This window comes from Prinia subflava, chromosome Z (genome assembly GCF_021018805.1).
Source record: "Prinia subflava isolate CZ2003 ecotype Zambia chromosome Z, Cam_Psub_1.2, whole genome shotgun sequence".
NCBI lineage: Eukaryota > Metazoa > Chordata > Aves > Passeriformes > Cisticolidae > Prinia > Prinia subflava.
This window is the reverse complement of record NC_086283.1, coordinates 93,349,347-93,375,912: the sequence shown is the minus strand read 5'-3', so window position 1 is coordinate 93,375,912 and position 26,566 is coordinate 93,349,347. Positions and strand designations below refer to the sequence as shown.

Genomic DNA, 26,566 nt, shown 5'->3' with positions numbered 1-26,566 from the left:
ATGACTGGCAATTACTAATATGTACCTACCAAACTAGCAAAGTGTATTTAATGGGGTTTTTTGTGGACTCATAGCCCAGTTTGTTTTGAAAAAAAACAAAATAAACAATAGTAAAACCAGCATCTCAACTTCATCTCACCTGCTGGTAAACTGAAGCTGTATTTTAAAACTACAGATTTGTACTCAAGCAGTTTAGCAAACAATGCCATTTATCATATCAAGTTAGCAGGTAACTTTAATGCCTAAATAGCCATAAAATCACACAATCATTATGGATGTAAAACACCTGTGAGATCATCTAGTCCAACCATGAAACCAGTACCACCATCACTAAATCATGTCCCCAGATGCCATATCCACACATTATTGGAACGCTTCCAGCTGACTCCACCTGTTCCAATGCTTGACAACTCTTTTTCCATGAAGAAATTTTTCCTAATGTCCAACCTGAACCTCACTGAGTGCAGCTTGAGGCCAATTCTTCTTGTCCTGTCAGTCGTTGCCTGGGAAAAGAGACTGACCACACCTGGCCACAGCCTCCTTACAGGCATTTGTAGGGAGTGACAAGGTCTCCCCTGAGCCTCCTTTTCTCCAGATTAAACACCCCCAGCTCCCTCAGCTGCTCCTCACAGGACTGGTGCTGCAGACCCTTCCCCACTGCCCTGCCCTTCTCTGGACTCACTGCAGCCCCTCAGGGTCTGTCCTGCACTGAGGGCCCAGCCCTGCACACAGCACTCGAGCTGTGGCCTCACCAGTGCCAGCACAGGGGACAATCCCTGCCCTGGCCCTGCTGGCCACACCACTGCTGAGCCAGGCCAGGATGCCCTTGGCCTTCTTGGCCCCCTGGGCACTGCTGCCTCATGTTCAGCTGCTGGCACAGCACCCCCAGGTCCTTTCCAGCCCCTCTGCCCCAGCCTGTGGCCCTGCCTGGGGCTGTTGTGAGCCAAGGGCAGGAGCCAGCCCTGGGCCTTGTTGAACCTCACCCCATTGGCCTCAGCCATGGTCCAGCCTGTGCAGATCCCTCTGCAGAGCCTGCCTGCCCTCCAGCAGGTCAGCACTGCCACCCAGACTGGTGCCACCTGCAAATTCACTTGATCAATGCTGTATAATAAAGTGACTAATCACAAAATAACTCTGTTCTACCTACACAAAGCATCCATTCATTTATAAATTACTGTAAGCCCTTTCATAGTTATATTCCTATAAAGAACAGATTGTTGCTTTTGGAATTCATTTTCCCACCAAAGTCATCACTTATTGAACATCTTCAGGCTCCATTTAATGTCTTTGTCATTACTGTTCTCCACAATTAAACATCACCACATCTTCCCAATGGTTTATCTTTTGCAAGACATAACAGACTTTAAAGCACAATATTACAAAATTCTCAATCGAGTCTACACAAAGTGAGGTATTTCCGTTCCATCTGTGGTTGCAACAAATGTGTACCCCAAAAGATTGGTTACTTATACTTACCACTAAGTCACGGTCTTGAAGCAAGTTACGAATTGCTTCATATAAAACAGGTCTCAAGTCTGATTTGAATTTTACAGAAATCCACTGTCCAATCAGCCATATTACCCGACGGCGTATTGGTTTATACCTTTAAAAGTAGGAGGAAAAAAATTGCACTCGTTAACTTACTACAGTAGTTGTTATAGAATACTTTGATGAAGAAGAAAGCCAAGAATAATGATAAAAACGTTACTGCCCCCAAAAGTTAAAATATTTAGTTTGTCAAGATCGATTTCAATGCAAAAACCTTTTCCATTAAAATTATTCACAAGAAGGCTCAGGAAAAACCAGCTTAGCCTGAAAAAGATAATTTTCACCCTAAATGACTGAATCCTGAATGTCTCCCTAGAGATACAGTTCATTCTGCACACAGCACACCAATTTAAAAAATAAGAATAAATGTTACATTTATTCCTGCAGTCATGGTATCTACTGTTTTCATTATAGTTCCCAGCAATTCCCTTGACATTCTGTTCATGCTCAAAAACTTGAAGTCAAATACAATTTAAAAACGCAAACTTAAGGACTGTACTATAGCAACTGTCAGAATAGTTCACTCCATCAGTCTAAAAGTGCTCTAAAACAGACATTACCTAATCTTGCATTAGTGCCACGACAAGGGTACAAATCAAACAGCTTTAGAGTTGATGGGAAGAACAAACCAGAACAATGATTGAGAAAGGCATTTGACAGAGCTGCTATTTTTCTCCACTGATCAAAAAACACAGATTTATGTTTCATTTACAGATGTATAAAGATGAACCATATGAACCAGATGTATAGAGATGAAGCATAATTAGAGAATTTTAACTAACGTATCGTGATCATAGATATTTTTTGTTTGATGAATTACTGGCCTTGTAAGCCATCAAGAAGCCATTTAAACTGAAGTTATTGAGGTTTCTCTACATTTAATAAGTATGTTTTATTAAATATTCCCATAATGATAAGATTATAAACAAAGAACATCTTCAGAGAACATGCAAGTTGTGGAAATGGCACATATAAAGCAATTCATTAGACTGGAACACAAATCTAATGAGAAATAACAGTCCAGTGTTGCTTGATGTTAATGGAGTGGCAGTGAAGCATGAATAATGCTGAAGCATGACTTACACAAAACACTGCCTTATTAACGTGCCCTTCCATTTGTTCAAGAAGCTGTGAAGATGCAACTTTTTCTACTCTTTGGAGGCCTGTATCTGACACTTAAACTGGTAAACATCAGAGTATTTAAAAAACTAAGTGACTTTCTTGAAATTTGAGTTGGGTAGTTTTCAAACCGTTATCACATAAAGAAAAGTTTTAAATGACATAATTTAAAGTACATAACTGTCTGCTGAAAGCACAGATTTTCAGGTCTGGTGGTATCTATTATTTAATACATATATTCTGTCTCTGCATCTCTATATTACTTCTCTCTCCCTGCATGGTAGAGAAAATACAGCATGTTAGATTTTTTTGGGGTAGGTACATGTTTGGGGTTTGTCTGGGTTGAGTTTTTTTGTTTGGTTTTTTTAATACTGAAGTTTCTCATAGGTGCTCATTTTTGAGGTCCTACTTTTTCTACATTCACTGCTTCTGGGAAAAGCTCACCTCAGAAGATTAGCTTTGAAGAAAAAGAGCACGCAGTGACTGAGCATAGGTCCACCACTGAGCCTGGTGGACCTAAATGTCACATGGAAAAAAGTGACCATATTCTAAATTAAGGGAATCTCTGCTGCATCAGTCATAGGAGAGTACCCTTAAGCAGTCTGGACTGCATCAGATGTTCAAGTCAAAAGTACTTTACTTTTTTTCTCAGCAGGAAATGTTGCTTTACCAATGAGTTATTGCAAAAGAAAAAAAGTATTCAGTAAACTACTTTCATATTATGAAAAAGCTTCTTATTACAATTCTTACATTCTTAGTACAAATCTAAGCATCATGGCAAGCGATAGATAAATTGGCAACGCACTATTTCTAGAAGTCTTTCAGAACTTTTTTATTAATTCCATATTTCTTCTACTGCTATGGTCATGGTTGATGGGTTTACTATCAACAGGTAACAAAATCTTCAGAGAAAACAAAACACTGCCAACTCCACGCTCACTGCTGACAACACATAGGCTTGTGTCTCGGGCATCAACCAGTTCTGAACAAGCATACTAGTCAGCATGGGACATTCTGTGGGACAGCAGAGGACACCCTCCAGCTCACTGTATCTGAACTGCTTATGTGTTCCCAAAGCTGCTGTTAAAGCAGTTCTCCATTCCAGCCACTGCCTTCCCTTATAGCCATGGTGGTCTCCAATGATGAAGGCACTAGAAGCAGTTCAACTAAACAGGGCTTCAAAATTCCAGACAAATTCTACTGCAAGCTTCTGTCTCCACAAGAATTTCATCCCAGGACAACACAAATGCCAACCAAACTGTTAGATCAGGTCTCTTCCTGACTAATATGACTGTAACAACATAAACTTGTCAGTTTTACTTATGCTATATGGGTGAAGAGCATAAAAATGCCATAGCTGCCATGTGCTGCAAAGATTATGGCAGCTTTCTTTAGAGACTGCTGCTGGTGGAGCACAACAGCAAATTAACAAGATCTCCCAATTTTTTCCTGCCCTTCTGACATTTAGTCTAATCATTAGGCCACTTGTAAATAGTAAGAAAAATCTTAGTAAAAAAAAAAAAAAGTCTAACGAGAAGAAGAATAAAAACATTAGGAGACAGCAGGTAAACAACTGTGGTAATCATTCTTTGACACTAACGTAAGCTTATACATCTGAAAATAAGTAATTTTTTCAAAGTTCATTGTAGTGGAATGCAACATTTTAATATTTTAAGTTCCACTCTATAGGAAACTGAACTCTCTTTGTAAATAGAATATTTGGAAATAAAAGACCTGACTAGCGACCCATTATGGAAAATAATTTACAATTTATAGTAGGTCCTAAGGGTATAAGGAAACAAATTAGGTCATGTTTCCCATAAATATTGCCACTGGTAAGAGGAATTGCAAATGTAGACGAAAAACATACTAACAGTCTTCAAAGGACATTTGGGTCACTGCTAATGACTGTGTCAAGAAAAATAGGACATACTTATTTAGAATGAACTGCTGATTTGAACTTGTCTGATAAGGATTAGCATGCACAAAAGCAGTCACTGTCCTTCCCCTGGGGAACGAGTGAGCTTGAGGGAAAGGGACATACAGTGCCTTCCAGACAGTTATGAAGAGAGACAGCTCAGTCTGTACTGAGATGCAAAGATGATCCTTCAAAATACCCCATGATATCCACTTAGCAATAGGAGGTGCTCGTGGGAAGGCCATCCATGTGAGGGGGACCTTGGTGAGAAGGGAACACCACAGCAGATGGACTGCATAAAACTCTTCATGTAGAACAAGCTGCAATCATTCACACTTTACAACACAACCCAAACCCTTATATCCTCTCTTTATTGCAGCAAAATGCACTGAACAGAATTACAGAGGGCTTGTATTTAAACTTAAAGAGAAGAACAAATCACTATCATGGCTAAACTGGAGTTTTACAAGGACGATTTCCACAGATTTCAGTTTCTTTTTCAGATTTCAGGACTTTGCTGCCTAGAGCAAAGGGTCTCTGGAGACCTAAACATCTTTTTTTAAACAAGCAAAGGTGGTTATCCTGAGAACCTTGAGTCAGTTCTAATATATGCAAGAAGACAGACAATGCACTTTTTACAGAACCATGGAAGTATTCACTCTACAGTAATTTACATATGAACTGTCAAGAACACTACCACTTCTGTGACTGCTATCAGTCACCTGAATGCATTTTATACTTCTCATTTAGTGGATATGTTTCAAGGTTGAGTATTTTTCAACTCAGCGATTATTAGGCATTATATCTTATCAAATTTGCATCAACAGTTTGTATTTAAATGATGAAGGCATAACAAACCAACGTGTTTACCTGTCATGAGAAACCTGTAGTTCTGCTAATAGTTGATTTTTAAACCACTGATCAAAATCCACACTATCAAACAGTTCATAAGCAGCCAGTCCAACCGCATTATACACTGGGGAAAAACAATAGTTATGCTTACTGTTTGCTTAAACGTTAATTTTTTTATTACTAAATAATTGGATTAATTTAATATTCAAGCCACATTTTGGTAACCTGAACATAATAAGGAAAACAAAACTAAAGCACATTTCTTCACAAAAGAAAGTTTTATCAGATCATGGTGAAAGGAACTCTTGTGGAAATTATTAGTAAAAGAAAGACACTACAGGAGAAAGGTTAGATTCTTGAAAATAGCTAGAAACCAAATGAACAATGAAGATCTTATTCTATTAAGGACTGTTCCAAAAGAAACAATTCTTTTCTTTTGCCGTAAAAATCTCCTCACTTGTAAAATGGACAGAGTATCTCCATGAGAATACTGAAGGTCATTCACTTGGCACAGTAGAAAGAACAGGGCAGTAAAGGAGATTGTTGTTTCACAAAAAAGCCAAAAAGCAGTGTCTTTTTACATAAACATTTTCAAAAGTGAAGGCCAACATCAATGAAAGGAGAATTAGAATTTAGGTCCCACTTTACAAATGACTTAAAAAAAATCTTGCAAAATTCTTCATGCAATTTTTAAGAAGTAAAACACATACACTAAAGTGGCTCTGTTATTTCAAAGATAAAGTAAAACTTAATTTACCAGCATCTTTAATCAGTATTGCATTGGTATCTTCCATGTTGGTAGATCCTACAAGACAAAGTTAAAATAAATAAAAAGGGTGACTAAAACAAGGAATGCAAGACTTTGCACTTAAATGCTTTAAGAAAGACATGAATTAAGACTGCTTTTACTCAATTTACAAGTTCAGTCATTTCAGTTTTGATACTTTGTTCAGTGAATATATGAAAATCAAATCTCTGCTTTCACACCTGATTTCTGGCTTACTTCTTTGGATACGAGTATTTTTAATAACAACATATACTTAAGTCAGAAGCAGGTATTTTAAATTAACAGACTCAAAATCTGCAAATTGCAGACAACTGTCAACCACATAGTACCACATCCAAAAGGATCCTAGACCTAGTTCCCTGATTTTTTTATATATGTGTGCCTAAAAGTAAATATTTTCTGAAGTTTTAAGAATTAATGGATTCTTCATATCATCTAGTACTTCAACAGCAAATCTCAATTTGAAAACATGAAGAGCAGAAGAAAACTGCTTTGGGCTCCAGGAAAATTTAGAAAGCACAGGTATACCTTTTAACACGGTAGTATTAACTCAAGTAATTTTTGGAAAACAAAACCACCATTAACTGTAAACTCTACTATAAGGAATCATTTACTACTCCCCATATTATGGTACAACAGGCAATCCCAAAACCTACATACATGAAGTACTTTATGAACAGATTTTGTGAGGTCAGAAACCACTCTCAGAAAATAAGTATTTATTTTTATCTGAATAGAATGTAATGATTCTTTCTGATAAGCTCGAATACAAAATATTGTAACTCAATGAAGACAACTGGGGGAAACAATCTGAGCTGAAATGATAGGGGGGAAAAAGAAGCCACTCCTACTTATTATCTTTCCTGCCATTAAAAAACTTAGTTTGGGGGTAAAGAATCCTAAAGTAAAACAAAGAAAATATGACTCACTCCTCAACCTATGAATAATTCAGTCGTCATACAGAAAACCCATAAATTTTTAAGCAATTCTTCAGATTTAGAAAGTCATCTACACTCTCCAAAATGACAGCATAACTTAAACTTTTTAAAGTTTTTTCTGCCCCAAGATTTTGGCACAGACATAGCAAGAACTGCCTTGCAACATCTGAATCAGAAATTTCCAACTAAAAAGAACCCAAGAAATTAATTAAGCTTGTGGATCACTCCCAAGAAAGCCTGAAACATCATGGAATTAGAAATGCTACAGCATTTGTCAACCAGCTAGAATAGTTACAATGAAAACCAGATTTCTATGACTCCCTCCTTCTAGATACACAATGCACTCCATTATAGTAGGTTTAGAAATCATTTTAGAATATTAACATGTCCTTTCAAAAATACAGAAAGAATGTACTATACAGAATTAGATATTACAAGGTCATACTTGTTTAATACTTGACAAGAGTATGTTATGAATGCAAACAATTGTACATTGTATACTTCCCTGATTTTTTTAAAGAACTTACCTTGCAGACTCTGAACCATTTCCAAAAGAACTGGAGTAAGAGTCTGATTATATTCATGAAAGATATCAATAAAAAGAACTTCTGTGCATGGCTGAAAAATTCAAAGATCTAGTTAGAATCTATTAAAATAAAAGCAATTAAAATACATTTTATGATAAATTTGTAAGTGGTGAATACCTTGCACTGAAGGTCACAATTTAAACCACAATATACAGTAACAAAATTCATATTGTAAGAAATACCACTCTTTTTACTATACATTGTGCCTAAACTCAGCAAGGGTTTGAGGCTGCATCTGCATCAACCAGTTCTGTGGCAGAACAATGAATCTGTGAAGCAGCTGCTGCTGCCTGCCAGGGACCACACTGCAGGTGTGTCACAGGTTTTTTTTGTACTGGGTAATTGGCTCCAGGTCAGGGACTTGGACTGAGCACCCTTTTACAACCAGAACATACTTCATGCACCACGCTGAGTTTTTCAGTTTTATAATAAAAATAATCCAGCAAATGAACTTTGAGATCACTCTGCAAAGCAAACCACGGCAGTTACAGCTGGGAGATACACTACAACAGTGTATTTCTGATCTGAACTAAATTAACTAATATAGTAACTAATTATGAATATAATTAACTAATAAAGATGCATCTGGAACTTGCTTCACTTGTCCTGCCTACTAACAGAGTCATATCTGGTCAGTTATCAGTTATCAGCTTAAAAAAGAGAGAACTTCTGGCTTTTACCATATGCTACATAATTCAAATGCTGAAGCAAACTCCTTTTTCCCCCTCCTAAAATTTGAAGTGCATAGATTCCTGTGTATTTCAGCAAGTTTGAACACTGAAAAAATAAAGAAGTTAAACTTTACTAAATCTGAAGAAACATAAGGATTTTTTTTTCAAATATTATCTGTCTCAGTTATAAAACTATCAAGAATTGCATTTAGGCATTTTTAATGGTTTTATTTCAAATTTAATACTTACTCTGAGACTGTACTTCCAGGAATCTCCTCCAGTCTCTTCTACAGCTATTATTTCAAAAAGAAAAGAAAAAAGTATTACTTCAACAATGGTACAAACAAAGTTCAGTGTTAGGGTGAGAGGATATCATGGACTACTGAGAAAACTTTTATTACAAAAAGTATGTCTAGGGGGAATATTTGTCCATGTAAGAAGACTGCAGGCAATAAAATGGCCAATATTGCATCAGGCAATTTGTAGAGACAATGTGGATATGAAGCACTAATACAAATATCTAATTACACTACAACCAACTATATATAGCATGTTTCTTACTGAAGCTTTCTGGATCCTCTTCCCACATGGTCAATTCCTCCTTTGTCAGCAGGAAGTAGTGAGTGACTAATCTCCTACATATTTCCATTAGTGTTGGGTATGTGAAAAAAGCTGTCTTTATCTTATGTGCTTCAAGAGTTTCAACACTGCTGTCTGAAATAAAACATGAACATTTCAGATTACAATTAAGTGGCTTAACGATCAAAGACTAGTCTAGTAAAATTAGAAGGAAGTCAATAAATAAAAAACTCTTATCTTCTGAGAAAAATAAGAAAAAATGTAGTTTCATGGCAGACTTTAACTGACTTTCATTTGGTAAGACGGGTTTTTAAGCAAACTATTGTAATCTAGTAATCTAGTCTGCAGTCAAGTAATCTATTGTGACATATATCAGTACCAGTATATAAAATTTTTTTTAAATTCATAGAGAATACAGATTGTTATCTGGTCACTGCCACATGTAAAACTGATGTGAAAGGTTGAGGTGTTTTTTCAATTCACACATACAACAATGTACGAAATTTCAAAATGAAACACGGTCCTACAAAGAAAAACATATGAACTCCTTTATATTCAACTGCATCTCCAATCCACTGTGTTTCTGTATTTCATTGTACTGGTATTAATCACAGAAAACACATCATTTTATCAAACATCTCATGGGAAAGATGCAACAAACTAGTTGATGAAAATAAACCAAACTCTGCACCTCAGTACTTTTTAGAATTAGTTCAATGCAAACTAAAACAATCAAAGAAGAAAAGATATTTGTGCTCCTTTTGCATTCAAAATTGCTTTGGAATGTCATTATCTAATACATTAATACTTTAAAAAGTTGAAATAATAATTACCAATACAGAGGCAGAACCATACATATTTCAATAAATATTAAAACATTAATAAAGGAGTTTAACTGTTGAGAATAGCTAGCAAAATGTTTCTCAAGACACAAGAAAATATTTTAGTAAATGGTAGCAGTACCTTCAATATTTTTGGATGGCTTGTATGCATAATTTTTTACAATCATCTTAATGAGATTCATACATTGTACAATAAACTGCTCAAATACAACTCCTTCACCAGCTTCTGTGAAAACATAGCTTACAGAGAACTCCAGTGATCTCTGAATCAAAGCAGTGAATGAGAAAGGATGTTGATCCAGGAAGTCCAAAAGCTTAAAAAAAAACGAAGTAGAAAAAGAGAAATCAAAACACTTTTAGTGAAGCCTTATTAAATGCTTCAGTAAACCAGTTATCAAAACCAGACGCCAATTTATACATAATTATAGGAAACTCAACATGGACGGAAAATTAGGAAGAGATCAATTGTTAATGAAGCATTATTCTTGATTTGGGTTCAAAATTACTTTTCTTTTTTTACGTATGAAGAACAATATCCATTTTCAAATGCACCAGCTTGTTAATAGTCAATAAAATATATCAGCCATAGTTCAAAGTGTGAGAATTTCAGCAGATAATTCACACCTATTAGAATCAGTGCAAGCAAAAGAGCTATGAGGGATATATAACTTCCCTCCCAACACCACTGCAGTACACACACTTCCTCAACTTAGCTTTTCCAATTACTGATCTAAAATAAACTGGTGGATTCTTTTTATCTCTTTTAATACTGCAAAAATGCCTAAACTTCTTGCATGTGAATTTCTACAGGTGGTAGATTACCTATTAATCAAGTTAACTTCCTCTTCAGGTCTGTGAAAAAAGATGCACATTTGCAATCTAAGTACTATGACGAAGATCAAAATGTGTCAGAGCATCCTCAGCCCAATTTTGGTGAAGCTGATAGGTGCCTTTTACATCTGATAACTAGGCTGAATATTTAAAATAGACCCATGGCCTCTAGACAAAATCTGAAAACAATGGGAACTACATAGGTTTTGCAACTTAAAAAAAAAAAAAAAGAACAGAACCAAAAAAACCAGACCGAGTGTCTATGTTAAAATTATCTTCAACACAATACGCATTTAACATTTACACAGAATCAGCTGACAAGTCCAAGAGTATCACACAATACAAACCTCAAAGGGCAAGAGAGTACGCTGTTCATTTTCTTTTGATTAATTAGTGTGGCCAGTAATTCCACAGAATCAACAAAGCCACAGAAACAGTGATCTAAGCAGCTATAAAAGATAAGACAAAAAGCCTGGCTCTTCTTTACTCCTTAATACCATTACCACTGTCTTACCATTTGTTTGTCTTTCTCAAACAAATCCTAGCTAAATAATTTCCTTATGGAATGCACTTAATTTTGTGTGAGCTAAGAAAATGTATTCTTCGCTGCTACAACTTACATCAGCACAAGTAAACAGACACCCTTTTCCTCAAAAATACATCTCAGAACAAGGAAGTTTTAAGTTGCAGTGCCTTCCATTTCTTTGACAGGTCTGAAACAGATTCACTTTAAGGCACACGTGTCTGGATGGGGACTGCTCCTCCAGAACTATAAACTATACAGTAACTGAAAGAAAATTCTACTTACCACTTTAGTGAACAGAATTATGGTCTTTTCTAGACGATCTCTGCATATGCTTTCTGGTCTTATACTTCTACCTGGTAAATCAGACATTTTATGACTATAATTTTTTAGACTTTCATTTTCTTTCTGGATAGCAAAGTTCTAAAAAATTAACACTGGAGAAGAACTTATTTTTACTGTAAAAATTATTTTAAGAGATTAAGTTGAGCCTGAAAAAAGCTCTAGGGCAAGATAAATTCCAAGTCAAATTCAAGGTAATGAGTACTGGGAGTAAAAAATCTTAAAGAGTTTCTCTCAACTGTAGTAAAATTCACTGTACTTGACCACGCTACAATAATTGTGACATCATTACAGAAAATTCAGTGATAAAAGGCAGTGAAAACAATGCAAACAAAAGCTAGTATGGACAAAAAATAATGATGCATTGAAAATATAAAGATGTCCTTTTAATGGAACTATTACCACACACTATTATGTGCTTTTTTAGAAACTCCAGCTTAAAGACTAATTTATTATGGGCATTAGAAAACATTCTGAGTTAGGGAAAAAAGCAGACAAAACTTTTACTAAAAAAAAGAAAAACCAGAAAGGACCATATTGAAGGCATACAGGCAGAAACATGAGACATAAATGTAAACACTAATCCTGCTTTTGCAAAACAATTTACTGATTAGAAAAGTTTAAATGGGAAGGTTCCACTCAGTTCTTGTCTAAGAACAAAAACTCTAAAGTCCTCTCATTCTAGGTGACTACAATAAACACCAAACTTCAGTATGGAATGGTCTTCAATTCCTTCTGTTAAACTCTGCACCCTTCTAGTCAAAAATTAAAGAAGAGCCAGAAGGAGCCTGAGTGTAGTATAGTGAAAGTGGCAAATGAGGGGAGTTTCCATCTCTTCTAAAAATGAGGCTGAAAGCCCAAATCAGCCCTCTTCCTAAAGTACATGCTCCTGAACTCAGGAACTTCATCAAAATATCAAAATGACACAACTTATTTTTAAAAAAATCTTCCTATTCAGTTTATCTACTCTTGTAAAAAATGTTGTTGAAATATGACACCAAATACAATTGTGGTGTGATTTTACTCTGTTAATACAAAAAGACACTTTTACTGAATTCTTCCTTGATAGTTTCAGTAGCGTTTAAACAAATAGTTTTGACAAGGTACAAAAATACCTTGCACCTAAAGGATCATTGTTGATACACTAGCGTGTATATTTTCATGCAGTTTCTAATGTTTAACAATGAATACAAAGAAAAATACTCAGATACTTACTACACTGCAGAAACTGTTTCAGCCGTTCAAATACAGCATGTAGAAAACCCTGAAAAACAAACATGCTTTTGAAAGATAAAGCTTATTCTGCACTGTATTATGACAACAAAGTTATGTCTAGACTGAAGTCATGCGTTACCAACTCAGACATGACCTCGTAGCTTTTACCTGAACTCTTTGATTATTTTGAGCAATTTCCTCAAGAAATTAACAATTAGTTAGCAAGCAGACTGCACAGATTATATGGTTACCCAGTTCTACCCTGTTCTCAACTTCCTAGTGTAGGTCACAGGTATTCAATTCCTCCAGCAAAGCAGGCAGCTCTGGAGGTTAAGGAAGGTGCTTGGGTTTGTCTGATGCTACCCTCTCCATAGGCTGCAGACCACAGACTTTTATCTCAATCAAAAAAATGTGACAAGACAAGCATGGCATCACATTTGTGACTAATTGAAATGCTTTTAGCTGGAGGGAGGAGAGCACATGTAAGACATCTTTCAGTAAGCAGCAAGTGTCACCATCATATATGGTGCATATATTGAAAAAGGTGTCTTTTCTTTTTCGAAAATGATGCCATTACTGTCATAGTGTTTAGAATCCATCTAGAATTTGAGAGTTCTTGACTGATTGGAGGACAACTTTGAGAGAATGTTGCTTGATCTTCCTCTGCATAATACAAATGTGTGCCTTTCAACAATTTCCAAAGACAGCTCTAATAACACTTGCAATCATCACAAAAGATCACTAATCTAAAACTAGAAATGCACTTACCATCACCTCTGCATTCCAGTGAGGTTCTACAAAGCCATGGACCGTTAGTTTCCGAAGCACTAGGAAAAAAAGTTACTTGTTTAGCTATTCATTAGCTCTTGTTTCAACAAATTTCATAACACAATTACAATTCCACTTGCCATGCCTTTCTTTCAACTCAACACTTTAAAAAATACACATCATTTTGGATGCCTCATCCATACCCAGAATTCACCTTATTGAAATTACTTTAAAAATAAACCTCTTGTAAAATAATGAAGAGAACTCCAAGAATTACTCAATCAGGAAGAACTCTGCCAGAACTCTAAGTATTCAGTTCCTGAAACATCCTGCAGTAGGAAAAGAGCCAAGTATAGCCAAGTAAGGCCCATAAACCACTTGTAAATTCTATCAGTCTTATCACTGCCAGTAATCCAGAAAAGTTGCACACCACATCTTCTGAAACAATTCAGGACATGTATTATCTACATTGCAAGCATTGCATACAAAAATCTCAGTTGTTCAAAGCAGCAAAGCAGTCAGGATATGCATTTACTCCACTTATAAACCTTTGAGTATCAACCTAAAACATAAACTAACTGCTAAGGCTAGCTTTTCACTGGACACAGGGTGAACTTAATGGAATGAAAGTTGCAGCTCAGCTTTCTCAAGTAAGTGCTAAAGACATGCAAGCCTCAATTACAACACATGTAAGAAAACATCCTGTTATGCCACCCACTTTCCAACCTTCTTACAATATGCACAGTGAAATGCACAATTCTCACATACTGGGAAACAAGACTACTCTCTCTCCCCCTTCTGCATGAGCAATCCTTCTGCCTTACTAACACTACAGGTAAAATAAACCAAGTTTCTTTTCCCTATTCCCAATGGGCATGGCTTTGCTAGAGAATGGGATCTATTTACCAAAGAGGTTCAACACACTCCCTGTGAAGAAAGTTATTTGATTCCCTACCCTTAACATCATTCTATGTTATTACCTTTCAACGACAACAAGGTCCTTTCAAGTGAATTTGCAGCAGCAGCTTCATCCCCTGTACAAATCTGCTGCAGGAATGTATCTGTATGATGATTCCACAAGGAACAGGCAAAGCTATAAATACTTGATGTGAGCTAGAAAAGGAAGATCAAGAATATAATTTGTTTCCTGAATTTTGCAATACCATAATAAATCCCTAAATTTTAAAGATGGTTTAGACTTTTAAAATCTAAAAAAAAAAGTAATCCAGCTTCTTGTATGTGTCACAGGCCACAATGTTTAATTTGCTTCATTGTTGTAATGAATTGCATTAATCTAAAGGTATTTTCCAGAAAAATACCTTGCCTTTATTTGAAGATGTTAGTACAGACTCACTGGTTTCCGTGACTAGTTGGGTCTATGACTTTCACTTTAAAGAAAACTATTCAGGGCTCTTTTCTTACCCAGCTTTCAGTAAATACAGCTGCTGGTGTATAACATGGTATGATACTTCAAAAAATTATCAGCTTTCCTCATCACCTCTTCTCCCACAAAGACAAGTTGTACATTTTACAGTTAAATTAATGTCTGAATCAGCTGACTCTGGGACACACTTAGCTGTTACAGATGCAATAGTTTTGAACAATGCCTACTCCAAAACTAACTTAACTTTGTTGATAGCTACAAACACTGACTTTTTCTCTCAATTTGTTTAAATACAGAATGACAAATAGTTTCTAATCAGGTAGAACTGAACAAATCTCAAACTTAATTCACATTACAGCTCACACACAGTGCTTAACTGATAAAGATACCTGAATTACAGACAAAAGATAAAGTTTTCTCTCAGTTACGGTAGCAGTTGACAACTTCACCTTATATCAATGGGGTCAAAAGCACATGACCTGTTTATTTAATTGCTTTGACTGAGTCAAGGTTATAAAAAGTCTTATTTACAAGTCAGTCTTCAATGCCTCAGACCCCTGATGGTCAAAATTTCATTTTATTGGTTACACAGACGGAAATTTCTACATAGAAAAACAGGTAAACCTCCATAAACAGTCTTCATTTCTAGTGCTCACTCTTTCCTTTAAAATTAAGGAATAAATGAAAATTTCAAAAATTCAAGAGTAACATGTTTGGAAAAAATATTTATCTCAGTAAATTCAGTTAACTGTACCACATTGTTGGCCAACTCCAAATGGGTTTGGAGATGATGGCCTACAGCCAAAGTTACATCTGTGCTCTAATCAGTGGATTTTTACAGTGGAGAATGCAACCCGAATGACATGAGATTTGGCATTTGCATTCACATCTTGCCTTTTCATTAAGCTGAGGATATGACCTGGAAAAACCTCACATTCCTGCTGATGATAAAAAATTAAAACATGGTAGTATGGAAGTCTGAACACCAGTATTTATTAAAGACCGTACTGACTTGAGAATTCAGAACACACTTTCAAAAAAACTCCATAAATTCCTAGAAAAGTAAGATCATGTACACCATAATGCTGACATAGAGATACTGTTCTGTAGATGAAGCTCTTCTTCTTTACCCAAATTAAGAAAACATTCAAGCTGTATGCAAAACTAATAAAGATCTCAAACATCTCCCCCAGAAACTGACTTCCAGTTATTCCACAGTATCCAGATACCCACAACATCAGTGCACTTCTCTTCCAAGGGCAGACATTAAAGTCCACAGACATGCCATTAATGCCCTGCCAGATAAACTAAGGAAGAAGCAAGGATGAACAATACAGTTTGCATGCCCCACAATACTGCACCACATTACTTACATCATAGAAAAGCTTCCTATCTGCAGCAAGCCGCTTGGATGCCAGGGTCTTTGTAACATGGTAAAATGTAAGTAGTGCCCTGTGTTGCTGAAGATCATCCTGCACCTTCACAGATTCCACAAGAGTGGGTATAAGTTCTGGCCATTGCCTGGGGCAGTCCACTCTGGCAACTTTAGCAATCAGTACAGAGATCTGAGTTGCTATCTGCAAAAAAACAACACACACCACTAAGTCAAAGGGCATTTAGGAAACGAATAATGACAAGATCCACAGCCAAATAAAACCTGAACCAAAAAAGATTAATATGGATTGCTAGATTTTTGTGTGCTTTTTCTCAAGCTGATTTTAAGTTTCCTGAGTGTGAACAAATGTGCAGAAGAAGTATTCTATTCTATGTTTGTAGCAAGTATTTACATAAAATACTAAGCTTAATACCTTGTTTAAATTTTACATGAAGACCAGTAACTATATTTATTCTAGAAATCACATAAATGAAGAAACAAATATTTGGGAACCACTTTTTACTTAGTGATCTTTTCTATCACTTTCTGTGACCATACACTGCTGAGTACGTATTACCCTTAATTCTGCTCCACCTGACTTTTAGACAGAACCACCCAGCCCCAGGCACGAACAGGTGTAAGCCCAAGCCCCATCCCAGTAACTGGAACTGAGACTCTCTCTTGCTCCAGGTGCTCAGAACCTCAGGCCAGGGGTACCTGCACCACTGATACCACCTGACTCTGGCTGTTGTGCCCAATTCCCGCTCGTGCCAGTCGTGCCAGCAGTGGAGCCTGGTCCTTGCAGCACACACACGATGGGCAGAGTGAGATCACACAGCAAGATGGGTGAGGGATGCAGTCAGAACACAGGACAGGCAGGGGCCATCAGGCACAGCGTTTGTTTAGACATGAGTACAGGTCACCCATGACTGGCCCTTCTTGTGCCTTTTCTATCTATTCCACACTTGGCTGCTGTGCAACTCCCTTCCCCTAAATAGTCTTGGACATATTTTGTGTGGCCCCTCAAAACCCAACCTCAAACATCCAAAAGTTTCACATTCTTTTTTTCCTGTTCTTATCCCATTTTAAATGAAAAGGTCCTTGACTGGATAAGTGAAGCAGACACTCTCTCCTTGAACACACTAGAACAACCACACTTCCAGCCTGGGGAAGAAGTCACCTTCTGAGGCAACCAGAAGGAATCCAAGCAATTTACAGGCCTAAGAAAGATAGAGCTATGCCCTTCTCCTTCTTTACTACTTCCTGAGCTATTTCATCTGGAGTCTCACAACCCCACCACATTTTCTGCAATATTTGTTCCTCTACCATGCTGCTTAGTGAGAAGAATTGCTTCAGGAAAATGATGCCAACATTCACAAGGAAGAGCTGGGAGTCCTACCTAGTACCAGAAAAATTGGGGAGCAGGGGGAGCAAGTAAATTCTTCTCCCTATGTGATACACATGCAACCTCTCAGGAAGGCCAGAAGTACTTTTATCTTGAGGACTGGCTTTTTAAATGGGGAGAAAAGAAAAAGAATTTGCTGTCATATATTTAAAGAAGTACTTTGTTCCACTGTTCCATCCATATGCTAAATATCTTCAGAGGGCAAGAAAATTATGCTCTCAGCAGATGGTATGTTCTCCTTTTTTCTCCCCACCTCCACTGGAAATCAAGCTGTATCATCACATCTCCATACTACGCCTATTTCTATTTCGTGTTGCTTTTCTTTCTATACAAGAGTCACAATTTTTTTCTGCCCTCATTGATGCAAAAAGCACAAGCAGATAGCAACTGCGTTATGAACTATTTGTGCCTGGAAAAGTGCAGTTATCAGGAACACAGGATATCAAAACCCAGACATATCAAGCAGGCTGGGAACTAAACAAAAGATTCCTCTGAAAGGACACCTCAGGATACCTACAACACAGATTGGGAAACAAGGGGAAAGAAAAGGATATGGATTCTGTAAACATATTTCAGTATCACGCATAATTGTTCGGGCAATTATTTAGACTGCTGCCATAAAAACAAACAAAAGTCTCCACACCTTAAAAAATGATATCCCAAAAAATGCCATAAGGACACACAAATCAAAACATGAAGCCACTAGCCTTTAAAATGTCAGTAAAAAAGGTTCCAGTCTCAACTGCAACTACGGTCAGAGAACTCCAGAACTGTTCACCAACTGTGGCATTTTTAACTACAAAACATGCTATGCTATCATCTTAGCAGGCAACCTGATGAAATACTAATGAATGTATGGAAAAAGTATTGATAAAAAGTTGTAATGGTTTTACAAACAACTTAGTTAATATTAGAGTTTTATAATTCATTTGCCTATTTATATGTGCAAAAAACATACAAACTTCAAAATAAACATTTGATAATTTTTATGCTACCTAGTAGAAGCAAAAATGACACACACCATGGTTCCATTTGACATACTTCATGCTTCTTTTTGGTTAAAATACAGAAACAAGTAGTATTTGGTCATATTGTTCACATTGAAACTACACCTCCAGAATAAATTTTAAAATACTTTATAACTTTTTAAAAAATTGTATTTGCAATGAAAATGTTTAACTCCAGTCAAAATTGTCACTTCACAATAGGCTTCTACAAAGACTAAATTAGCCTAATTTTGATAAATTGCCCTAATCCTAGAAGTTACATTAATCCTGCCAAGAAATCCCAAAAAGTTAAAACTGAACTGTCTGCAGAACAGAAGTTTATTTCCAATGCCTTTTCTTTTTAATCCTTGCCTTATGCCTATCATTTCTGTATTTCCTTGACAAAGTTATTTAAAATCTAGCTCAAAATATTAGCAAATACTACCTTGCAGAATCTTACACTTACATGATGAAGAAGTTAGCAGAAGTAAGATTGATTCATCTAGTATGGACGTATTTTGTGCCCCTAGTGTTAGTTCTATACTCAATACAAGAATGAATTCTTATTCTGATCAACATCACAGCTTACAATTAGTCACTTTATGTAAGAAAAGACACTATCACACTGAAGCTTTATTAAACTTATTTCAATTCACTAATACTGTAACTAGACATGTGACAGCAATACTGCTTAGGTGGGTTTATGCAGCAGCAAGCTCAACAGCTCACTCCTGCCATGCCACGGCCACACTGGGAGTCAGGTAACAGAACAGACACAGCTGAAAAAAACCAAAAATCACTCAAGGAAAGGTTATTTTTGAGCTACATCCATTCCCTGAACCATTTCACCAAATGTTTGCATTTATAAACAGCAAGGGACAACAAACTGCCACTGCAACACCAAGACAGAGACAAAACATGTTGTTTCCAACCAAAGTGTTTCTATAATTTCAATGAATTATGATCTATGGTAAAAGATCTCACTTCAAGATCTGTCTGAAAAGCAGTATGCAAACTGCAGCTTTATTATTATTATTAAATACTTTGTAAAGAAAGAACCAAGCTATCTATCAATACAAGCATTTCTTGGGAAAGTAATAAACAATCATTACTAACCTGATTCACTGGCTCATTAAAGTTGGTGATAAGTCCAGCACGCAAGGTAGTTTTTTCTTCTTCAGAAAGAGCACTGCCAGGATATAGCCATAAGAGTATTATTTCTTTTCAATTGAAAAACTACTATCATTTTATATGTAACTATGAAAAACACCATCAAAACTAACATCCTTTTTTCTTTCATTATCTCAAGTATCTTTAAAAAGAGAGAGAACAGTGAAAAAAATACTTATAAAGCATTTTAGTCTCACGTTTTGAGACCTGAAGTGACCTTTTTAAAGATAAATGGCAAAAGAGAGTTGACAGAGTGTGATACACAGATACATATTGAAAAAATGCAAAACTATACAAAATACAAATGGATTGCTCATAGACAATTGTTATAGTTATTACTGCCAGAAATAAGTATTTGAACACGAATTTGCCCATGTATACTAATAGACAACGGCCAAAAAATGTCTCGAATATGGCAATCATCATATTAGATGACAGCTCTTTTTGTAAAAGCAGAAAGTCTTTTCTATTATAAATCCTTTTCTATAAGCAAATAATACATTTACACTTAAAAGTACAGATCCTTTGAAAATTACACCTTTGTGTGAAAAGTATGTTGATAGATTCCCCATAAAATGCAGAGGAAAAAAGTAAGCAGGGCAAATTCTAAGCCATAAAGGTTAATTTTTGTTCAAGTGTTACACTGTGGTATCTTAATACTTTAAGTGACTTCTATCAGTTTAAGACTACAAGTTACAGTATGATATCACTCCTGTATTACTTCAGGCTTTATATGATTCATGCAATTTTCTTAAAATTTCTAGTCAGGAAACACAACACACTGCTTTAAAAAAAGTTTTGCTGATATTTATAGATTATATTACTGGGGAAAGAGAAAACCAAACCAAAAACTCTTACACATTTACTGACGGCACCTAAAAAGCTGTTTCTTTTGCATAAAAAGCCTGTAAGTTATCACCCAAGATTGTTCAGATGAAATTTCCACCTAGCATTGCAATGACTTGGAAGCATGCATGCAAACATCACATCTCAGTGAAGACCAGTGGCTGGAAATTAAGAAGATTAAGCACACCAGCACAACCACTTCCCCTTGTCTGACCTCAGGGACAGATATTAACAAGTTAGTTTTATATACTGAGGTTTAAAATTATGCCTAAAGCTCCCTAAAGCATAGGTTTTACACTAATTTAGACAAATACTAACAATTAATATAAAAAAATAAACCAATAGAGGCAGGAACTGCCACAAGAACAAACATCTGCAAAAATATTCTAGTTTTCACTTTTCTTCACTCCTGCACAAAACACCAGTACTCACCATTTCCTAGATCAAAGACTCATCATTTTAAGTATAGTTCAAAAGAGGGGCAATTCATTGTTTCACTCGTGACTCAAAACTGTACACTAAGTCTTTTTTTTTTGAGGTAGTTATAGCACTCAGGAACCATCATTTTATATATTTTAAATCAAGACATAGGCTTTAAGATCTTTTTCTGCATAAAAGTCCATTAAGCCTAAAAACTTTTGGTGAAAGTTTTACAGAGATTGCTGCAACAGTAAAAGCTTTTCTGCATGTAACTATTTAATTTATTAATCTAAACCCAAGAGATTACATTCCAGGAAAATAATTTTTGTGGGTTTTTCTTTTGTAATATGAAAATGTAGTATATGATTTCCATACATATAGGCGTCCTCTAAGTGGTTTCTAAAACTTAAAAGCTCTAATTAATAATATTTAAAAATCTATTCTCAGGTTAAATGCAGATTGTACTTCACTGCCAGAGGCAATACAAAGCACCTAAAAGCTGGTTTATATAAAAAAAATACCGTTTTACTATATTACTTCATTTACTTTGTTTGTGGCTTCACCAGACCCCCTTGCCTTAAACTCTTTCTCATAGTTGTATTAAACTTTTCATATGCACAGTCTAAGAATCCAGTTCATTACTCACTGTAAATAAAAACGCTGTAATTAAGCTTTTGCCATTGCTGACAAAACAAAGAAAAGAAAACAAACAGATCCATGAGGACAAATGCCTCAAATACACAGGCTTATGATAAGCAAAACTGGTGAACAGTACTAAAAAAATAAAAATCTAAGAACTCTGTGCGGATGCAAGTGCTGTGTGACAGAGCCCCCAAGGGTTTGCCCTCGGTGGGTGCAGGAATTCACCGCTGGAACGGCACGAGTGACATCTGCCGGAGAGCGGGGACACGGGACAGCCTCAGCCCCTGAGGGAGAGACACAGACCCGCACCACTGCCCCTGCCTCCCTCACAGCCTTCCCAGAGAGACAATTCCTCAATTCCGTCGATAAAAGCTACAGGCAGGCGAGAGGTTAGGAAGAACGTGCCTCACTGAGCCAGCTATTTCCCTTCAGCATTGAATTATGCATGCCCCAAAATGAAAACAGCTTCACCTACACACGAACTTCTACCTGCTATGCTGCAGTTGTTTACAATTTGCAAATTCAACACTACTTTGATCTTTCTCCGTGGTATGGAGAGATATACATCCAAATACTTAAAATATTATTTTGGAGCTTTTTTAAAAAAAAAGCCTGGTATTTTGGAGTTGCATTTCTGACTTACAAGGAGTTCAAGTTCACACAAGTAAAAACATATTTGAAAAGTATTGTTAAAGTTGCTAATATGGTAGTCAAATAAGAGAACAAAGTCTACAAGAGACAGGATACAAAAGTAACTGTCTGTAAAATCAAAAACATGTTCAACTCTTGAGTTCAAGTCAAGACAAGCTATTTCTGAAGAAAATAAAAACGCATACAGAATCATTCTGTAAGACCAGCTTTTGAGGAGGCTGACAAAAAAATTTTTTAAAAAGAGGCCATATTATGCCTGAAAAGAGGCTATGACAACTCTAGGCTCTTTGCCACAGCTATATGAAAAGCTGCCTGAAAAAGCAGAAGGAAGGAAGTTCACAGGCTCATCTTCAAAATCACTCACTGGAAAATGCGTTTTTAAGCCTGATCTGTACATCACAATATGCTCTGATGTGCTACTGTGGATGGAGGGGGGACAGCTGTGAAGTGAGACACAAGATGAAAGACAAGAATTTTGCAAAGACAACAAAAATGCAGCCTCTACAATGAAGTCTTCAAAAATCATGACATTCGAAGTATGATTGGTTCACAAAATAATCTACTGAGAATTTAGTTTAAATCAGGATTTCTCAAAATGACCTCAACATATACTAAGAGAAACATGACCTGGGTGAGTGCTGACAAAATGTCACATCTAACAAATTTAGAAAGTAAAACAATTGGACGCAGACTAAAAATTATCATGTATTATTCCACTGAACCTTAACAGCAGCCAACAATTTTTAAAGTTTATTTTATACTTTAATTGCATTAAACTAGTGGCAGAAAAATTAGAAATGGGGAAAAATAGGGTTGCACTGGAAACTTAATATAGATTTAACCCATGAAATCTTTAAAGCCAAGAAAAATGTATTTTTAAAATTACATTTATTTAAAACTATGGGAAAACGACATTAAAATATTTTTATTTAATTTTTACTTCAAACAGTAAAATTCTAGTCTTCAGTTCTGCAAGAAATAAAACTGTGCTTTTTTACCAGAAAAGCTGCTAGTATGTAAAAATATTAATAAACTGAAAAAATATTTAACTTCTTCCAACAGTTCTTGTGAAGTACCAGTACTGTAAGCAGAATCCTGTTAACCAGAAACATCAAAGATCTAGGCCATCTTTCATGAAAAAGACTGTATTTTCCTCTCATATAAAAAAGAACTCAAATGCTTGTGTATGTTTTGTAATATATACTAATTCACACATACAAATGCTCAAGTGCTCTATGCAATAATGAAGGAGTACTACACTACTTAAAATGTGCTGTGGATACAGAATTTTCTAATTTTTCCCTCATTTGGTAGGTCTTTGGAAAAGCTTACAATGCAAGGCAAAATACATGGAACTATCTCAAACAATGAACGATCAAAATCATACTTTATATTGTAACACTACCTTAGATTTGTGATCCAGAAAAACTGTACCTAGAACTTCATCTAATACCCTACAATGACAGTGACAGTCTCACCTGCTACTAGCGTTTAAGAGAGAGTAAACAGTTGCAAGACTTTATGAGTTCTGGAATTGAAACTCTTTGTGAAACCACACCTGTGTTTATAGGAAAAAAAAGCACTTCACACAAAAGACTGGGAAGTGTATAATTCTACAGGTTACATATTAAAATGGCACTCTCTGTGATTTTTAAGTAAATTACATGCAAAGTACTTATCTTCTTTGGAGAATTCTTTGTCGTGCATTATCAGAACATCAAAAAATGAAGACATGAACTTTTCAGTATGATAACTACTGCCTCTTTCCCATGTACACATTCAATACAAATCAGCTTAAACAAAATTAATTGTCTCTCTCACTCTCCAAGAGACTACCTTTCACTTCTGTCACTATCAGTAACTGCAGGTGTTAATGTTGTAACACTGACTGCATCACTTCAAAGCCTATTATCTATGAAACAGCCTTCTAACTCGGATATCAAAAGTAAATCATGAACAGAGTCAGAAGAAGCAATATAGACAAAAATGTTTTATCAGCAACTCCTGAAGTTTGAAGCATGTTGCCAGTTTCACCATAAATTCTAAAGTAACTTCTATGAACTAAGACTGCTGCTTTTCCAGCCTGGCAACCATAACAAAGTTTACCATAACAAAAGTTGTTTTCATAACAAAGACAACTTTAAGACAGTTAAGTGGAAGAACTCAAAACTTACTGTGGTGCAACTCGTCTCCAGTACCGATCAATTCCATTTTTAAAGTACAGCACAGCTAACCATCTTACATTCACATCCAGGCTATGATTTGTAAAGATGTTCTGATTTGTAAAGAAAAAAAGTTAGAAACTGCTCAAGACAACACAAGCAAGACAGAAATTGTATCAACACATGCTCTGGTTTATGTAGAAATATCTCTGTGATATGGGTGTACATAAACAAAAAGCCTTAGTCATCATTTAAGAGAAATGTGAAAACATCATGGTAAACATAAATTTTTAGAGATTAAAAAAAATGTTTATCACTAGCCTAAATTTTTATTTATTTTAAAAAAACCCAAAATATAAGGCAAATGTGTTGCTAATCCTGTCTGGCAGAAAAGGAAATGTAAGGGTTGTAATTACTAGAATCTGACAATTTTTACATTCTTTAACAACAGCTCTCAGAAGTTTGTGCCACTGCAGAATACAGGACAATTCCTCATTCTATTCAGAATCCAGTCTTCAGGTTATTTATTCATTATGTTGTCATATACCAAGAACCATTCTGTCTACCAGTACTGTTTGTAAACCAGTGATCTGGTAGGTCTATGGACCTAGTCTTGTGGACTCAAATTGAACTTATGCTTATTCTAGGAAATCAGCTTCTACCAATAAAAAGCCATATATCTATAGCTACACACATACATATGTATCTATCTGTATATACTTTTATATATCTGTATGCACATACAGACAAACACAGAGGATTTATTTTGTATGGTAATGTTGTAAAATTTACCAAGAGAAACTAAAATAAAGGTAGGCTATTGAATCTCAGCACGGGTACTACTCTGAACAGCACCTCTCCTCCCATTTTCTGCTGCATCAGAGGGACCCTTCTCAAGGGGTGAGACATCATTATTCCCTCCTAGTCAAAAGCATCTGCTACTTTTGTGTGCCATGACTGAAAGATGTATAAATAAACCTTTCAAATAACTCAAGTGTAGAAACCTAGGACCTCATTTTCACTATGGATTCAAAACCTAACTTTCTCTCAAAATCTATTTCAGTTAATAGGAACATCTTTCTAGAGCTAATGGCCAACCCAAAAGAAACTCCTAACACACTCCAATCACTAGAAAGTAAAGAGACTTACATGCCAACAACAGTATCGCCTTCAAAACTAGCAAACTGTAGAAAAAAACCATAAAGGTGGTAGCTCACCAATAAATACCACGTAACATGAAAATGATCCGTATGTAATATGCCCTCCTTCCCCAAAGCTCATTTAGGAAGACAGACTGATCTTTCCCAAATGCCACTTAAGCATATTAAAATATGAACAGATAACTTTAAACATCACTTCCATATCATAAAAAAACATTTCCAAATAAATGAAACATGGAAAACCCAAACAACTCATACTGGAACTTCACTGATCCTACAAACAACTATTCCTCTCCTTGCTAAAATATTTAGCGGAAGCAAAACTTGCACAGATAAAAAGCACCTTAAAACTAGACCAAGCCTAGATAAAAAAAATATTTAAAAAGACCAAAGAATCTACACAGAAGCAAGTAGAACTTCTCTTTATACTCTCTATCTTCATATGAATTTCCTAAAACGTAAGTATTTAATATAACACAGTAATGGTGTCATAGAAGTAACAGGAATGAAGCCAATATACAAATTGATATAACTTGTACAGAGGTTCTTTGTAATACCTTCAAAAGAGAAACACAGAAAAGTAATTATAGCAACTCTACTAGGTACTAAAAATGGTAGGATCAAGGCTGCATATTGCATATCTTTATTACTTTCTCCACTCTGATTGTCCCAGAAGAAAGTGTATCTTACACTAAGTAATTCTATTACTTGCCACATCCCACAGATATCAGCTGTCTTACCCAGTCTCCATTTACATTTACCTCTCACCCAGCACCCTTTTCTGCTCCACCAAGAAGCTGCCTACTATTTTCCCTCCCAGAAAGCCCATCTGTCATGATCATGAA

At 35.9% G+C, this 26,566-nt stretch overlaps 1 protein-coding gene across 3 annotated transcripts in view; it reads right to left on the bottom strand.

Moving 5' to 3' along the window:
- IPO11 (importin 11) overlaps nt 1-26,566 on the bottom strand; it is an 80,703-nt gene that overhangs the window by 44,799 nt on the left and 9,338 nt on the right. For all 3 annotated transcript variants that reach the window (XM_063422944.1, XM_063422945.1, XM_063422943.1), the window contains 14 exons: nt 24,574-24,674; nt 19,787-19,859; nt 16,278-16,481; nt 14,501-14,633; nt 13,521-13,579; nt 12,753-12,801; nt 11,481-11,551; nt 9,963-10,155; nt 8,982-9,134; nt 8,670-8,713; nt 7,690-7,780; nt 6,195-6,242; nt 5,456-5,561; nt 1,477-1,603 (listed from right to left, as the gene is read on the bottom strand). In XM_063422944.1, the coding sequence (XP_063279014.1) occupies nt 1,477-1,603; nt 5,456-5,561; nt 6,195-6,242; nt 7,690-7,780; nt 8,670-8,713; nt 8,982-9,134; nt 9,963-10,155; nt 11,481-11,551; nt 12,753-12,801; nt 13,521-13,579; nt 14,501-14,633; nt 16,278-16,481; nt 19,787-19,859; nt 24,574-24,674 (1,452 nt within the window). The remainder of the gene's footprint in view (nt 1-1,476; nt 1,604-5,455; nt 5,562-6,194; nt 6,243-7,689; nt 7,781-8,669; nt 8,714-8,981; nt 9,135-9,962; nt 10,156-11,480; nt 11,552-12,752; nt 12,802-13,520; nt 13,580-14,500; nt 14,634-16,277; nt 16,482-19,786; nt 19,860-24,573; nt 24,675-26,566) is intronic.